General features: G+C 33.0%; 1 protein-coding gene across 1 annotated transcript; it reads left to right on the plus strand.

Annotated features, from left to right (window-relative positions):
- The first annotated feature begins 8,115 nt into the window (after positions 1-8,115).
- Positions 8,116-18,208, plus strand: LOC117912065 (probable protein phosphatase 2C 22). The gene is made up of 4 exons (XM_034826519.1): positions 8,116-8,498; positions 15,378-15,584; positions 16,292-16,503; positions 17,226-18,208. The coding sequence occupies exons 1-4, from the start codon at positions 8,343-8,345 to the stop codon at positions 17,791-17,793; spliced, it is 1,143 nt and encodes a 380-aa protein (XP_034682410.1). The 5' UTR covers positions 8,116-8,342; the 3' UTR covers positions 17,794-18,208.
- Positions 18,209-18,687: the final 479 nt, after the last annotated feature.

Raw genomic sequence — 18,687 nt, forward strand, 5'->3', positions numbered from 1 at the left:
TTAATTTAGAATATATTTACTTAATAAAACTATTCAAAAAGCATAGTTATGTATATAAGAAAAATAATAAAGTTATGATTTATAATGTATCAATTTTTCCTTATTATTATCTTAAAATGATTAGATTTCTTTTTGAAGTTTCAAATTATTTTTAAAAGTTACTAAACTTATTAATAAATTCAATATAAAGTATATTTTGATTTGAAATTTATTTATCTAAGGAGAAAATTCATAAAAATATAATTATGTGAAGAAAAAATAATGAAGTCATCATGAATATATTTTTATCCATAAATTTATGATATTAATTGGTTCATTATTTGAGTTTTAAATTATTTTTAAAATTTACTAAACTCATTAATGAATCCAACGTATTAATACTACGTTTGATTGGCGGGATATGATATGATAAGATATGGATATCCTAGGATATCATATCCATTAGATAGGATATGCATATCATAGGATATGATTTCCAATGGAATGTGATATTCTTGGATATACATATGCTATGAACATAATATTTTAAGGTAGCATATCCAATAAGATATGTTATATTATATTATATTATATTTACATTTAATTTGTGAAATAAATAAAAATTAATATAAAATATATATTATTTTTAATGTTTTAAATAAAAATTATATCACATTCAAATATTTTCTATTTAAAAAAATGAAAATTTTGTTATGTTTAATACAAGATTAAAATATTTAAACTTTACAAATAAATTTTTTATATTATATTATTTAATATATAAAAATAATTTATATATCATTGTGGACTCTGCATTTCGGCTCATGAGTTTTCCACTCGATGGGGAGCTCGATTTTTATTTGAAAATGATTTTATTTATTAAAAAAAATGACTTGGAGTCGCCTCTTGTTTTTGTTTTATTTTTAAAAGGGTAAACAAAATAAGACAGAAAACCTTAAGTGTGACTTCTTATTTTGGAAAAGATGGTTTATGAAAAATCGGATCGGGCTCGAGGGTCAGGTTACTTATCGGGAATGTACGGTAAAGACTGTAGCACCCTTCTAAGTCCCTTAAGTCATGTCTCTACTAATAAAATGAAGCTGACGTGGTAATCAATAGAAAAATCAATGGATACTCAAATCGATCATGTACATATGAGAATCAAAACATGCATAGAGAATGACCAGAATGGGAGTGGATGTGTATCTAGGCCACGAACGAGTAATGCGTTATCATAAAAATGGGGTAAACGTACAATAAAGAACACAAAACATATCACATGCATCACCAAACAGAAATTAAAACTGTTCGAAGGAAAGCTATATTTTTGAAATTTATTTGAAAATTGGAGTCTTAGAGATTATTTGAAAATTGGAGTTTTATAAATTATTTGAAAATTGGATTTTTAGGAATTAAATGTAAGAATAGAATTTTAGAAATTAAATTTGAAAGAAATTGGAATTTTGAAAATCATTTGAGAGTTTGGGATTTAAAAAAAATTAAATTACGAAAATTAGAACTTTGGAAATTAAAGTTTGAAAGAAATCAGAATTGAAAATTATTTGAAAAGTAAAAACTATGAAAAATGAATTATAAAAATTGGAAATCTTTGAAATCATTCGAATGAGGAATTTTTAGAAATGAATGAATAAAATGATAATAATAAATGAGTAACTGAATAAATGCGAGAATTGGAATATTGAAAACTGAAAATTAAGTTCGAAGATAGGAAAATTAAAATTTCAGAGAACTAAATTTGGAAGTCGGAATTTTGAAGAATTATTTAAAGACAAAGTTTTAAATAAATGAATAAGTAAATAAATAAATGAATTGAATAATAGTAATGACGAAATAATAATGATTGGATAAATAATTGCGAAAGTTAGAATTTTGAAAATTGGAAATCGAACTTACGGATTGAAAATTTAAAGAATTATTTAGAGATGAAATTTTAAATAAACGAACAAATGAATAAATAAATGAATAGAATGACGAAAATAATAGCGATTGGATAAATAATTGCGAAAGTTAGAATTTTAGAAATTGGAAATTGAATTTAGAGATTGGAAATTCGAATGATTATTTAGAGACGAGATTTTAAATATATGAATAAGTGAATAAGTAAATGAATGGAATAATAATAATAACGAAAATAATCATTAAACAAATGAATGTGAATAATGGAATTTTTGAGATTGAAAATAAGATTTGGAAGTCGGATTTTTCAAGAATTGTTTAAAGACGGATTTTTTTAAAAATAAATAAATAAATAAATAAATGAAATAATAATAATAAATTAATAATAACGAAAATAATACTTAAACGAATGAACGTGAATAGTAAAATTTTTGAGATTGAAAATTAAATTTGGAAAACGGAATTTTGAAAAATTGAATTTTAATGAATGAAAATTTTAAAGGAAACAAACAAATAAATAAATGAAATAATGATAATAATAACGAAAATAATATTTAAACGAATAAACGTGAATAGTTGAATTTTTGAGATTGGAAATTAGATTTGGAAGTCAGATTTTTGAAGAATTGTTTAAAGACGATTTTTTTTTTTAAAGAAATAAAGAAAATAGAATAATAATAATGAAGATAATGCTTAAACGAATGAATGTGAATAGTGAAATTTTTGAGATTGAAAATTAAATTTGGAAGTTAGATTTTTGAAGAATTGAACTTTAATGATTGAAAATTTTAAAATAAATAAATAAATAAATATGGAATAATAATAATAATAACGAAAATAATATTTAAATGAATGAACGTGGATAGTTGAATTTTTGAGATTGAAAATTAAATTTGGAAGTCAGATTTTTGAAGAATTGAACTTTAATGATTGAAATTTTTAAAAGAAATAAATAAAGGGAATTATAATAATAATAACGAAAATAATATTTAAACGAATGAACGTGAATAGTGGAATTTTTGAAATTGGAAATTAAATTCGGAAATCGGAATTTTAAGAATTACTTAAAGATAGAATTTTAAAAGTAAATAAATAAAATAATAATAATAACAAAAAGAATAATGATTAAATAAATAAACATGGAAATGAGAATTTTTGAAGACTATTCTAAAATGAAAGCTTTAAAAATTATTTGAGAAATGGAATCATGAAAGGAGTTTTGGAAAACTGGAGTTAGGAAAATTGTTAAAATAATAAGAAAATAAATAAAAAGTCAAAAGCTTACTGGGGCCATGTACCAAAGTGACCACACTTAGAGGTGCCCAAGGTGGGAAAAAGGTTTTCAAATGTTTGAACATCTTGGCAGCCCAAACAAAAATAAAACAAAGCCTTGCAATGTGCACATCATGAATTTACATCTGTGGCCCTACCATCAACCACAAGATATTTCCAATTGTAATGCCTTAGATACTTTCTAGCATCATTTAATGCAACCTCATAAGAAGTTAGAATTATAGGAAATTTGGGGCTAATTTTTCTTGGCATATACTTCATTCATATTTGATCTCTTTCTTTCCTATTGCCATGATAGATGATTGCATTTATCGAGGGCATAAACCTTGCTATTTCATTTGCCCAGTTTGAGAGAGTAGAAATAGGAGCAATGACCAATTAGGGGCTATCTAACCCCTTTCCTTTTAAATGTGCAAGGAAGCTACTAGTTTGAATTGTCTCTCCAAGCCCCATTTGATCTGTAAGGATCCCATTCAGTCCATTTTGCCATAGTGAGATCAGCCACTTCACACTTTTGAACTGATAAGACTTCAATTTTCCACTTGTGAATAAGGGTACAAGTCCAGCTTGCTCTTTCTCAACTCTCTCCTCCTTGGTGAGGTTCACATCTTCAGGAGTAGCACCTTCTTTAGATCTTGTAAGCATGGCTGCAACTGCTCTCTTGGCCTTCCTATTATTATATTCCTCTTTGCTTTTTGAACCACGACCCTTCTTTTTTACTTCAACAATTTCACTCTTTTTCTCCTCCACACGATTAAATGTGATGGAATCCATTTTTTTCCAGCAAAAACTCTGAGTACAGCTGGGTCTATGTTAGAAGCCCATCCAATTTAGTGAATTGGTTGTCATTCAAGTGGGAGGCCTCCCGAGGCACTACTTGTTCTGCATCCTCTTCCTTCACCCCTTCTTTCATCAGCATCTCTTTTTCCTTTGCCATGGTTCCGGATATAAGAGAAGAATCTTCATTTTTTTTGCATCGAGGGAAGAAGTATGTCATCCTCCATTTTAACTTTAATTTTCTCCTCACAAATACCCTCATCCTCCAAGACTGAAGTCGGAGAATCTACAGAGGCGTCATCCTTTACTTCGTTACCAAGTACCATTTTCTAACCCTAACAATCTTGAGAGTTGTGGTGTTGGTGGTCACAGAGCAACATACCACAACCGACAAGAGAAGATGGAGTATTTAATACCCAGAAATGGTCGAGATGGTTCGTTTACCAGAGACTCGACGACTCACTCGTTGAGCTTGGTAGTTTTTGAGGAAGAATGCAAGATTTAAAAGGACAAGGCGAAGGAGATGGAAGGAGTGTTTGGAAACAGGAATAGACAGAACGAGTATGTGGATAGTTTCCTCGGCTGCCTTTAGCATCTAATAGTCATTTCCTAACATCACCAACTGACGGTACATATGATGCCATGCATCCAAAATACTCACAAAAAAGCAGAGGAAGACAATCAAGAAAACAAAGCATAGGTAAAGAAGCCAAAAAAAACAAACCAATGAAGACCATGATTTAATCAAAGGGCTAAGAACAGGTGAGACAAGTTGAAAACAGTTATATGATTGTCAAACACCAATCCCAAACCCGAATATGAATGCTGCTATTTGCATAGGAAAGCCAAAAAGAAAAAGAAAAAAAAATAAAAAAAATAAAAATGAGAGTGAGCTAAAACAGAGTAATATACGCAAACGATCAGGTTCAACCAAAACAGCCAAAGAAACTCTTGATGTTCAAAGTAAACAACAAAACAATGCTCATAGGTCAGCAGGAAATGAAATAGAATCTTAAGCAAAACGAGAAACTGTCAAGCTCAGGGTGACCTTACTTGGAAGTCCGTAGTGAAATCCTCTTATTCCTTCTCTCCCTTGCTCTTAAATCACCATGCTAATCTCGTTTCTACTCTAAGGCTCCTCGTTGGTTCCCTCTTAAGCTCTCTCAAATTTCCCTCTGGTTATCCTCTCTTAAAAAAAAAAATCTCCTCTATCACCCAAAACCCTCTGTAACCTCAGCTTGCTTCCTTCTCTAGCCCGAAAAACGTCTACAAAATATTCTTCGAACCGAGTACGCTCTCCTCACAGCTCAGGTAAGACAACTCCAGTTCTTTTCCATCCCCCCAAAATCTCTCTGTAACTCGCCTGCCTTCCCATTTGGCCCTCTTCTCAAGCTACTACCTGCTGCACTGTTCACCACTTAGCAATCTCCATCTTCAACCACCACCATGGCGAGCCATGCTCTTTGCCACATGCCCATGGAGCTAGTTCCAGACAAGAAGGGCCCCCCCACTTGTCTAAGGCGCTGCCAGGTGGTAAAAAAAGAAAACCTTCAAAATGTTATAAAAGCAATAAATAAAAATTGATAACATTTGGTTTTTAAAAGGGGTCTACAATCATATATTAATATTATTTTATAAATATTTTTTAGTTTTTATTTTTTAATCATAAATTTAATTTATAATAAAAAGTTATTTTGTAAAATGAGTATATTAAAAAATAAAAAATTGATAAAAAATAAATTTTTGATACACAAGATATGCATATCATATATTTTATTATAAGATTAACATATCTTATATAAAAGAGATGAAAAAAATGGTTGGACAATATATTTCACCATTTTTTATATCATATTTGGTTGAACAAAGGATATGATAAGTGATAGAAAAACTTATCCATCTCTCATCATTAACCAAATATGGGATAGAATTTTTAAAAATAATTTTTTATTTTTTGTCATATGGCCAAATAGACTCTCTTAATGAAAACGGAATTTTAATTATTAAATTTTTATTTTTTTTCTCATTCTAAAAAAGTTCAAAATATTAATAAATGAAAATAAAATCGATTCCTCGTTCCCAATTCTAATCGGATACAACATTTCAAACTTAACCTAAAAATAATCCACACAAAAAGTAAAATAAGATTAAATTCAACTTTTTGGTCTTAATATTCTCACTTATACTGCTATTCTCATTTTTATCTCTTAGTTTTATTTAAATTATTAAAAAATTTGAAAGAAAATACAACAAAGAAAATGGAAACAAAATTTTAAACATTTGAAAAAAAAACAAAAGAAAATTAAAATGGAATAAAAGAGAAATTATAAGAAATAAATAAATTTAGGAATTTAAATATTTTGTAATAATTTTAAAATATATAACTTCTTTTTTTTTTTAAAAAAAAAAAATTATCTACATTAAGAATTTATAACTTTTTATAACAAAATTTAATTTAGGTGCACTACAACGTTTGTTATAACATTCCCCTTATTTTTTATAGTCTGACATCCTTGTGAGATTAACACATTTTAGGTTAATTTTATCAAACAATCTCAATACTTAAAATAAAAATTAACTAATAAATTTTAAGTAAATAATTTAAGTATAATTTAACTTAAATCATTAAAAAATAAGTATTAAATTTTATCAAATATCCCCTTGATAAAAAAATCAATATATAAAAAGTTAAAAAAGTAATGAGACCCACTTTTTAAGTATATTTGATAACAATTATTTTAAACTACTTAAAATTAAAATTACTTATTTCATTTATCAATAATTACTTAACTAATCACTTATTATAAAACACATTATAAATTTTATAACTTTTTTTTTATTTCATCCTTATCATTTTTTAGAAAATAATGATTTTTATTGTTGACTCTATTTTATTATAAAATTTTACTTCTTTTAAATTAAACCACTTTTTTTTTTTTAATTAAAATATTATATTATTAATTAATTAATTAATATAATAAATCAAACTCTAAAAGATATCTTTCGTGATTGATTTATGAGATCCACTTCTAATAAATTTCTTCTAAAATGAAACCTTATTTATTTATTTATTTATTTTTAACTCTTGATAACATAAAAATAGAATACTACATAATCTCTATTAAATTGATTTATGATAATTACTTTTCTCATCTTATTTATTTTTGAATTTTTGTATCATTATGTATATATAATAATTATTTTTATTTCTTAATATATTAAAATTAAAAATCTAAATAAATTTTATTTAATTGATTCATAAGAATTACCTTTTTCATTAGAAGATTTCGAAATTTTATTTCTTAATATATTAATTAATTAATTATCTAGCTATATATATATATATATATATATATATATATATATATATAGGATATTTGAAAAGAAAATATTAAGAAAAACTGGAAAAAAAAGAAAAATAATTTTTATTCTTAAAAGAAAAAAAACATGATTTTTTTTTTAAAGCATCTTTTAATTATTTCTAATTTTTTAATAAGAGTTGTTTTAAAAAATAACCATGCAAATACGGAAAATGATTAAAAAAAAACTAAAAATAAAAAAATATTTTTAAATTATATTTAAAAACAAAGAAAATAAGTTAATAACATTTTACATTTATAAACAAACTTTATTTTATAAAAAATTAGATAATGATTTTTAAAAACTGTTTTCAAAAACTATTTTTTTAAATTATTTTCAAAAACATATTTCAAACAATGCAAAAACTTCAAACACATTCTTCTAAAAAAAAAAATATCTATGAAGAGAGATTGTTTTTAAGAATAAATTTTATGTGTTTTCACTTATTTTTTTAATAGTGTTTTGAATAACAATTAAAAATATAAAAATAAATTGAAAACTTTTACATTTTATATGTATAATACCTTCAAACTGAGAAAATTCTTAAGTAACAATAATTTTGCTCTTGAAAATAATTAAGAATTATTATTATTTTTTTTAAGATGTTTTTAAAAATTTTCTCAACATGCCCATTGCTTAAATAACAATAAATTATTATTATTATTTTTAAAAAGGCCAAAGAATACAAAAATAACAAAAAAAAAAAAGGGACTTTAAAGGGAAGGGAACGACGTCGTTTCGTAGTGCAGTGAGAAAAAGGTTCTACGTTTAAGTCGATCAGTGAGGAAACGCCATTCATGAACAACAGGAGCAACGCACAAATAGCCTAAAATCTCTCTACCAATCTCCCCCACACTGAAAATCTCTTTCTCCGCTCAAAACCACTGGAAAACCCTAGAAAAACCCTACAATTCCTACATCACACAACCCAAAAAAATCCTTAATTTCCACCAAGTCAACCTACCGAAATTCTAGGGTTAGGGCTTTGGAGATAGAGATTCTGATGGTTAAACACAATGGAGGACAGGAAGGATGTTATCAATGGCGGAGAAAATGGGAGCTCGAGTGAGGGTCGGCCACCGAACCCGATTTCGTCGGCGTATCGGCAGTGTTTCGGCAGTGCCCAGGTCAACGCGCCATGTAAGAAGTCCTTGGTTCGGCACCCATCTCTGGTGAGCCTTTCTCATTCAAAGCTTGTGAATTTTCTAAATTTGGGTTTGGCTGAGATAGCGGGTCGGAGAAGAATGACAGTAATTTCTCTTTGTGATTGTTTGCTGTATATTCTTCAGTTATGAATGGGTTTCTTATCTTTCGCCTTTCTGCAATGAGTGATGGCTATTTTACTCTACTGTGTAAAAATGGTTAATGGGCTTCTTGAATAGTTTTATCAACCATTTCCTTTTAAGGTTATGGATTCGTTGGCTGTTGTCCACCCATCCAAAGAAAAAAAATGAATGAATTTCTTTAATTAGGTGTATGAAGCAAGTTCTTCTGTTTAATGTTTGTTAGATGCCACCTCGTCCCACCCCACCCCAATGACAACAAAACACCTGGTGGTTGCAGACACACAAAATAATGTGAATCAAAGCTGTTAAAGTATAATAGATCTGTTGACAATGAGATGGTTAGGAATTTTGGAGTTCTTCTTTGTTAATAAGATTGCCTTGGGAACTAGGGTATCCAGGTGAGGGGGTTAGGGATTAGTGATGTGATGTGGGACACTAGAGATGTGAAGAATTTGATGTGGCCGTTGGTGCTTTTGTTGAAAGGCATCTGGGAGGGGCCTACTTTATGGGGATGTGGCCAATGTATTCCATCTTTCCCAAGGATTGGGTATCCCTTGAGTGGTTATTTATTGAGGAGGTGTCCATGTGCCTCTTCATTATGGATAAGGCCCTTAACTTGATGATTTTTCTATGGAATTTTAGCGCCAAAAGGTGGTTTGCTGTTAAGTCAAAGGTTTTGACTTGTTGAGGAATTCCAAATTTTTGGATCTTTTGAGGAACAGTGGATCTGAAGGACTTTATACCTATAACTCTAGTTTGTGGTTTATAAAAACTCCTAGTAGAGGTTATTGCTAATAGACTGAGGTTTGTGGTTTGAGAAACTTGTCTCAGATTTCAGAGTACATTTGTGGATGATGAACTTATTCTTGATGCTGATCTTATTCCCATTAAGGCCATTGACTCCAGACTGAAGAGTTCTAGAGTGGGGGTTTCGTGTAGGAGACATTGAAAAGCTTGTGATCATGTTGTTTAGGATTTCTTGCTATTGTTGACTAAGATGAGGTTTGGGAACTGTTAGATTTGTGAAAATCAAATTCCATCTCTACCATAAGAAGAAACCCTTGAGACTATGGTTATTGGGCCTTCAAGCCCTTCTGAATATATATATTTTTTTTGATAAATAAAAAGAAGTATATTAAACAAAAAGAGGAAACACCAAAAACTGGTGCCCTCTAAGTATACAGGGAGTATACACACCACCTTCCCTAACTAGGAGCCTATCTAGTCTACAAAACTTACAAGAGAAGAATGACTCTCTGCTAAGGAACCCCTGACCCACGACCAAAGATTACATACAAAAGAATATTTCAACCTTTGAAGCGAGAGATCCTCATCCCCAAACGCTAGCCTATTTCTCTCCTTCCATACTGACCAAAAAATACATAAAGGCGCCATTTTCCAAGCCTTCTTGTGCCTTTTCCCCACAAACCCTCCATTCCACCCAAGAAGGGTTGCCTTCACTGTACACGAAAGAGTCCAAGATATACCAAAAAGGGAGAAAAGAAGGTTCCACAGGACCCGCGTCTTGACACAATCCACCGTTTCTTCTTCAGATAGACAAAGAAAACACCTATTTGCCAAAGAGAACCCCCTCCTTTGAAGTTGCTCCTGCATTAAAACTTTACCCCAAGAAGCCTCCCAAGCAAAGAAAGCTACCTTTGGAGGCACTCTTGCCCTTCTGAATAATAAATAGATTATTGTAGGAGAAGGGATATGGAGAACTTAGGACTCTCTACCAGCTGTTCTTGGTTCCAAGGGTGGGAAGCTACCTTTTCAGTCCTACCATTGGTTTCTTCTTTTAAGTTGATTGCAATGTGGGATCTAGTGGTAGACAGTTTGAGAGGAGACTTGCATCTCAGAAAGGGTGATATCCTGCCAAGGGGAGGATGCTGACTCTCATTAAAAGTACTCTCTTGAGTACCTGATTTATTTATCTTCTTCCTTTCTTTTCTTTTGGGGAGGGGGAGGTGGATCAGAAACCTCCCTTGGTAAATTGAGCTGCTGTTTGTTTCCCTAAGAAGGTGCAGGGGGTTTGGGAATTTGGAGTTGGCTTGTTTTTTCATAAAACCATTTTGGATAAGTGGTTATGAAGATTCTCTAGTAAAAAAGATCAATTGTTTGACTAGAGTGTTAGTGGGCAAGTTTGGTATCTTGGATGGGTGTTCAAAGGAGGACACTATTGAGCAAGGGTCTATAGGCCACTATTGAGGAGGGTTGGAATTGTTGGTTTAGAAATTTGTGGAAGGAATTTAAAGAGAAAAAAAAATCCAATCTTAAAATCACTAAAAAAAAAAGGGGAAAAATGTACCTAGGCTTTAAGCCTATAATAAGGACAGTGAATGAATGTTCTAGCTTCCAAGACCATTGGAGAGGAGAGAGATGTGAAGATTAGGGTTGTAGAAACCCAAATGATTTTCAACTGAAAAAAGAAGTAACCAAACCCTTGAGGATTCCTCTTCCCTTTTTTGAGTTTCCTAATTAGGCTAGAGGTGAGATCTCTAGGGTTTGCTTTATGATGGCTGAATTAGGTTATGATTCCACCAAGGAAGTTTTATTAAAGCCCTAACTAGTTAAATAATTGCAAGTACCCTTCTCCACCAACCAATGTCCATAGGTGACATTGGTACAAGGCAGGATATAGTGGAGTTTTTCTCTTAAGAAGGGGAATTGGAATGGGATGAAACATATTCTCCGATCAATGTATCTTTTAATTTTTTATACCTAATTTAATATCTTTTAATCTCTAGTTATACTTTAAGTAGTAAGTTACTCATACCATTGATGGGTTACTTGTAACTATGATTGTAATTATTTTGGGGGGGGGGGGGGGGGGGAATTGTAGGGTCTACTTGGGAATGTTTTCAAAAAAAAGTTCTCAAGAAAAAGCAATCAATTGTCTTCAAAAACAAAATTATATTTGGAAATCAAATATTAAAAACAGTTTTCTTGACTTATTCTCCACGAATGTACTACGCACTTGTGTACAATGCAAAAGTTTACAAAGTATTTTTTATATTTTCAATTGTTACTCAGAACACTTTATAAAAAACAATTGAAAACACCTAAATTTGTTTTAAAAAACATGTTTTTAGAACAAATTCCCAAAAGATTGTTTTATATCAGAAGTTTTCCAAACCTGTTTTTTGAGTTAGAAAACTGTTTTTAAGAATAATTTCCAAACAGGGCCTTTCTTTTAAAAAGCATGAATTGTGTTTTGAGGATAAGTATTCACACAACCTTAACACCAACTACCTAAATAAAGCAATTAAAGAAAAGAATTTTAGGTGACCACTCTCTTAGGATTAAGAGCTTATTGCATTAACCAATTATGAGTATCATTTTAATGGTGCCATGTGAAAATACAACAATGGTGGTAGTGGTTTTAATAATTTCTTTCTCATAATCAATTCAATGCATCCATATTTACAAGCCATACCAATTCAGAGCCACATATGATTGAGGTAGACCATAATGATATGTTACAGTCTTTGATCATATTGATACGTTATAGTCTTTCCAATAAAGTGCCCAATCTTACCATTGATTGAGAACAAATTGATGTGACAGAACTATAACTTATATCTCCTATATGTGTTTTTTTTTTTTGATAACCGAGGAACCTTTCATGGCCAAACCCTTAGAACTCTCGATGGAGACCCAAACCTTGGGGTGCTGACCGCCTCGCAACAACTAGCACCAGTAAAATTTAGGGTATCATCAGTGGCAGGATTCGAACCTAGGACTATGTGCCACTTATTGGGACCACACTTTCTAATATTCGCCCTAACCAACTGGGCTACCCTGACGGGTAACTTATATCTCCTATATGTAAATTTCATTTATATATCTAAATCACGTTCAGTGCAATTGAAGGACCACATTCATCTTAGAAATAAAAGCATGTCACAGTATGAAACATGTAAGACAAATACATAAACCTCATTTATTGCTAAAAGAAAATGTCAATCAAAAGTCTTGAAGGCATATATTTGAACTTGAATGTTGTCTATGGATTTACTACCATACTGGAGGGGGATGGTTTGAAAACCAGGTCCTGATCCAATATATGGTGTGGGGGGAGTCAGTGCATAAGGGCCAATTCCCTGGCCTTTGCTCCTTGGCTGTTGATTGGAATGCATTGATTGTAGATTATTAGTAATTGCAAAAAGGGCAATGACATTGAGTTCCAACATTCATTAGATATTTTCATAATTTATGTCCTTTATGACCAGCTTTCACAAATACAATATTGGGGAGGGTATTGAGGACCTGTTCTGGAAGAGCCCTGGAAAGGATGTTTTTTGGTCAAATATTTCTTCAAGGCCCTCTCGTCTAGGCCCATCTCTTATTTTCCATTATCATTGGTGTAGGGTTTCTATACACCCTTAAGATGAGCTTTTTTGCTTGGCAAACTATGTGGGGTGGATTTTCACCATCCATTAGTTGATGAAGGAAGGAATGGCTCCGGTTAAGTAGTGTTGATTGTGTGGGCAAAGTAAGGAATCAGCTACTCATGTTCGTCTATGTTGCAGGCTGGCTCATAACTCTGGTGTATTTGGAAGAAGAGAAATTAATGCTTTTTTATTTTTATTTTTTGAAGGGATGGGGCTTATTCTTATCATTTCTGGGTTCGTTGATGGGTTTCTGGTTGGTTTAGGGTTTTTCTTGTAGCTTTCTCTATCATGTCTTTGTATCTAAGGCTGATCCTTGTAAAACCCTCATCTACTGGAATTCCTCTTCTGGTGCCTTCTAATATAATTTTTCTTACCTACTAAAAGAAAGTTGATAAATATCTTTGGTCATTGCATGGGAATATTTCAGGTGTTTCCTGGACACATTTCCTTAGGTTGATATTTAACTGTTTTTCTGATTATGCTGGACAATAAGTTCAAAGTGGGATACGCTTGTTTCAGTGGAGCCAGAAAATTGGTTGAAGGTCCGGTTGTCATTATATGGAACTTATTTTGGGGGGGGTAAGATAACACCAAAGTACTTGTATAGCCTAGTGGTAGGCAGCTAAATCCTTCAGAATTGTGGTTAATGGATTGAACTCCACTAACCCCAACATTTTTTTTTAAATTTCAGGGGGGGGGCATATGCTCCTCCTGGGCACTGCCTAACTCTGCCCTTGTTTCAGACCATATGGTTCAACGAATTTTGAGATAAGAGATTAAAACATGTTTTGCAGTTATTGTGTGCTAAGTTTTATCTCGAGTAAAAAAGTTTAAACTTCTCAAGGAAAGGTCAGAAGGATGGAATATGTTTGTTTTTGTAAATCAGAGACTAGCATGGCTTCCATGTTGGAGGAATCAAATAAGGAGGTTGGTGTCAAGGAAGAGTGGATGAGTTTCTCCACCGGGGAGAGAATGGGGGAAGAGTTTAAAGGCTTTTAAGGATATTGACTTTATTGAAGGATCTTAGTTGGAGGCAAAAGTTTTGGTTGCTTGATTGAAGACTAATTTGGAGCTTAGTGATTGGCAGGCTGACTTGGGTGGAAGGTAAGGAGTTAAAGGAATGTTGAGTTTTTAGGAAAGTTTTATTAGGAGTAGGACTGGTGACTATGTCAAATGGGCTGGGGATTGGTAAAATTGGTGCTCGATAGAGATTGGTTGGAAGGGTTCTCTTGGAATACATGGATGATGCTGTGGTGGGAGGTAGTGTAAGAATCTCAGTTTGCTTTTGTAGGGGGTCAAGCAAATTTTACATGTGACTCTTCTTGTTAATGAATGCTTAAAACTCAAGGCAAAGAAATAGCTTTTTGTGTAATATGCAAATTATTTATATATGTTTTTGGTGGATAATGTGTGAGCTAGATATGAAGAAAGTTGTGATATTGTGAATTTTGGACTTTCTCATCCATGTGGTGCAAAGATTGGGGTTTGCTTTATCGAGGAGTTAGATTATGGTGCATATCTGAAAAATCTCATTTACAGTTATAATAATGGGATGGTAAGGAGTTTCTTTAATAAATATTGGAGTCCTAGGCAGTGGACCATATCTCTTCTTTTCTCCCAATTTTGGGATGCTAAGGTCAGTATCAAGGGTATTTTTTGGTTGGGTTTCAAGTTTATAATGGGACTTCTTGCCTAGGAGTACCACACATTTGTTGCATTGAGTATAACAATATGGTCTTGTGCTGTACAGATGGGGATCAATTCAGATATCTTGAGCTAAGTGCTCTTATGTTTTGAGGTAGTTTCTGGTCTTGAATTAATGTGAAAAAGAGTGATTGTTACTATAATTACTCCTGTTAATGTCACCATCTAATGATTGCTTATAAGTATATAGTTCAACTAGCCTCTAAAATCAGGCATTTATTAATTGAAATATAATTGTCTTGTCTGTATCCAAACATTTAAGCCTTGTGTTAGAAATGTTTAATTCATCAGCCTGTAGCTATTGCATGATGTGTTAATTTTATTAAATTCTCATTCAATTAGCTGGCTTTTTTTCCATTCTATATTCTTTGACTGGATGAATCATTAATGTGGATTACTGGATCATGCTGAGTTTAATTTAATAATCTTTGTCTAATAAACCAACATTTGAACTCTTGAGAACATGAAGATTTCATATGCATGCCTAAAGTAATGGCAGTCACTAGATCACTACTGCTGGTAATTATGCATTTGATTTGATTTTGATTGTTGCTGGAGCACTGCCCATTTTTTTTCCCACCTTCTTCTTCTTCTTCTTCCTTCTTTTCCCCCCTAATTTCCATTTGTATTATGTGGTTGGATATCCTATTTTTTCACCTTTTGGCAGCTGAAGATGAAGACAACAGAAAATTCTGTTGAATCAGGACTGAGTGTAGAAGATCATGAGACTGATTTCATTCCAATTGTTCGTTCTGGAGCATGGACGGACGTTGGGTTTCGAAAAAGCATGGAGGACGTGTATGTTTGTGTTGACAATTTTACGAGCGAATATGGGTTCAAGAATTTGAACGAAGAGCCTAATGCCTTCTATGGGGTATTTCACTCCTCTTATTGCTAATTACTTCACATATGTTTCTGTTGAGAATTCGGAATTGGATTTCGTTTTATTACTAAGGAAGATGCTTCTCTTCCTCCTCCTTTACCACTTTGCGAGATGACAGGTGGTATTTGGATAAAGAAAATATTTGTACTTTCTTTTTCAATTTTTTGGTCCATCCTATCACCACTTTACCTCCTAGCAAAGTAATTAAAGTGTGGAGAGAAAAAGGCAGGAAAAATGTTTGCGTCGACAATTCAATATCAGAACCTGGTTGCTGTTATCGAGTCCCTAGCTTACATGGCAAGAGGTTGGGGTTGGGGTAGGGAAGTTCCTGGTTCAATTCTATGTTCCAAGAAGAAGAGGTACCTGTTAAAAGGAGAAAAAAGAAAGAGTGGAAACTCGGTTGCTATTATTAGGATAGCAGTAAATACCTACAAACACATTTGAAGCTATTTACCAAATAATGGATTTTTTTTTTCTTTTCAGTCCTTTTTCCATTTTTGCTTTCAAAGATCAAGAAATTTATTTATTAGTAATGAGATGGTGGTGCTTCATGACAGTTTCAGCATGTACAGTGTTGTTAACATGCAAGATATAAAGATTGTTTGGTTAATCCAGGATAAGAAACAGTAGTTCAACTTGTAGTGCATCTATTTTTAAACTCTAATTTCGTATAACTTATCATTTCCTGGTTGTGTCAGGTTTTTGATGGTCATGGAGGAAAGCATGCTGCGGATTTTGTTTGCTACCATCTGCCAAGGTTCATTGTTGAGGATGAAGACTTTCCAAGGGAGATTGAGAGGGTTGTTGCTTCTGCTTTTCTGCAAACAGACAATGCTTTTGCAGAAGCTTGCTCCTTAGATGCCGCCCTTGCTTCTGGTACCACCGCATTGGCAGCTCTTGTCGTTGGAAGGTTAGGACTTCTCTAATCATGAATATATGGACATATAATTCTTGAAGAATTTATGTTAAGTATTTTATATATTTTCATATTTTATCTTCTTGTATTAACACTGACCAAAGCCTCTAGTTACTTCCCTGACATCTTTATCTCTCTCTTTTGTTTTTATAAGTCTGGTATTTATGAAGCACCAAGGTTCTTAGTCTAGTGGGTGTTTCCCAAATTGAGGTAATTAATGTCCTATACTTGATTTATATTGATAACCATCATTGTGCAAGAATGGAGCTGTGGGCACATGCAAGTTGGAATTTCCTGTTCCATGTCCTCCAATCAAGGGCCAGAATCAATCAGAGTGAAGGTTTCTCTCCTGCTAACATTTTTCTTACACGGTAATGAGATGGAAATGGTACCAGGGATGAATGACTTTGCATCGAATGTACGCCTGGTGGTTTAGACTATTTGGACATGCTGTTATACTGATGCTTTCTGTTTATAGAAACAGAGAGCAGCATGACCCATGTGAACTGTAATGAGCTTGAATGTGGGCAAACCCTGATCTCATATTCAATGGCAAGGCTCTATGCAATTATCTATAAGGGCAAAAAGGAAATCTGGTTCAGGGGCATCTTAGGCATATTAAAGGAACTTTTCCATGGGCACCAGTTTGTTAATATTATGTATATACTAATAATAGCAAGTTCAGGGGCATGTTTGATCATTGTCTCTAATGGCAGGTCATTGGTGGTGGCTAATGCTGGAGATTGTCGTGCAGTACTCTGTCGGCGTGGCAAGGCAATTGAAATGTCAAGGGACCACAAACCAGTTTGCTCCAAGGAAAAGAAGCGCATTGAAGCATGTGGAGGCTATGTCTATGATGGCTACCTCAATGGACAACTCAATGTTGCTCGAGCTTTAGGAGACTGGCACATGGAAGGACTGAAGGATGTGGATGGTGGACCCCTGAGTGCAGAGCCTGAGTTCATGACAACAAGACTTACTGAAGAAGATGAATTCCTCATCATAGGTTGTGATGGGATCTGGGATGTCTTTAGAAGCCAGAATGCTGTGGATTTTGCCAGGAGAAGACTTCAGGAACACAACGACCCGGCCTTGTGTAGCAAGGATCTAGTTGATGAGGCCTTAAAGAGAAAGAGTGGAGACAATCTGGCTGCTGTTGTGGTGTGCTTCCAACCCCAGGCCCCCCCTAACTTGGTTGCCCCACGACCAAGGGTGCAAAGGAGCATTTCTGCAGAGGGTTTGAGGGAGTTGCAGAGCTTCTTGGATGGCTTGGGAACAGACTAGCGAACAATGAATGATCTTCCTTTTTTTTTGTCCTTCAAAATTTCAAAATTGTAGCTTTAGATCTCTTGAGTAGAGTGTTGTGAGGTGGTCATTCAACTGTAACATATGCGGCTCTAAGTGGGGGTTAATCACATTTTGCTGGTTTTGTAGGGTTTCAGCCATCTTGTTTCAGCCTTTTACTTTCAGTTGGTTCAATTGAGTGAATCATCATCAGACTATATTGCCTTCGGTTTGAATGTTCCGGATGAACCCATTTGTCGTAGAGCTTGCTTCCATGTGTGTATTACTTGTTTCTATGTTTTCCATCAAAGCTATGGGGGAGTTGATATAATGGTGCCAATAAATTGGCTGCTCTGTTTTACAAATATTGCTTTTTATTTTTATTTTTATGAAAATTTCCCTCCCTTTATTTTTAGCTGCTTAAAACCTCATTCTCCTTGCTTAAGCTGAATGATTCAGGTGTCTGGTACCATTTGTTTTCATGGCGGAGCTCAACTGTTCTGCACTTTTCTGCTGATCAGTTGTGTGGCACTGACAAGAATTTTATTATGGATTTGATCTTTTAATATTTTTCATTAATCACATTCTTTCTTAAAAGGTGGTGATGATGATGATAATGCAGATGCAGAACGAGACCCATCCACCTACGAGGGCATTTTCGTCACTCAATGACATCAATTTTAACGGCCAAAGCGGAAGGTCCAAGGGCCTGTGTGCTGTGTACGTCTGGGAGTCTCAGTACTCGGGAGCGGTTTCCTTAATACAGACCGTGTTTGGTTGCTGAGAAAATAAATAGATAAATGAGAGTGTCTGAATCTTATTGCTTTCTGGATTCTGATTATTAACTAAACCAAACCGTGGAATTAAGCGGAGCTCGCAAATGATCATAATTCT

The sequence above is a fragment of the Vitis riparia genome, chromosome 4 (assembly GCF_004353265.1).
Source record: "Vitis riparia cultivar Riparia Gloire de Montpellier isolate 1030 chromosome 4, EGFV_Vit.rip_1.0, whole genome shotgun sequence".
NCBI lineage: Eukaryota > Viridiplantae > Streptophyta > Magnoliopsida > Vitales > Vitaceae > Vitis > Vitis riparia.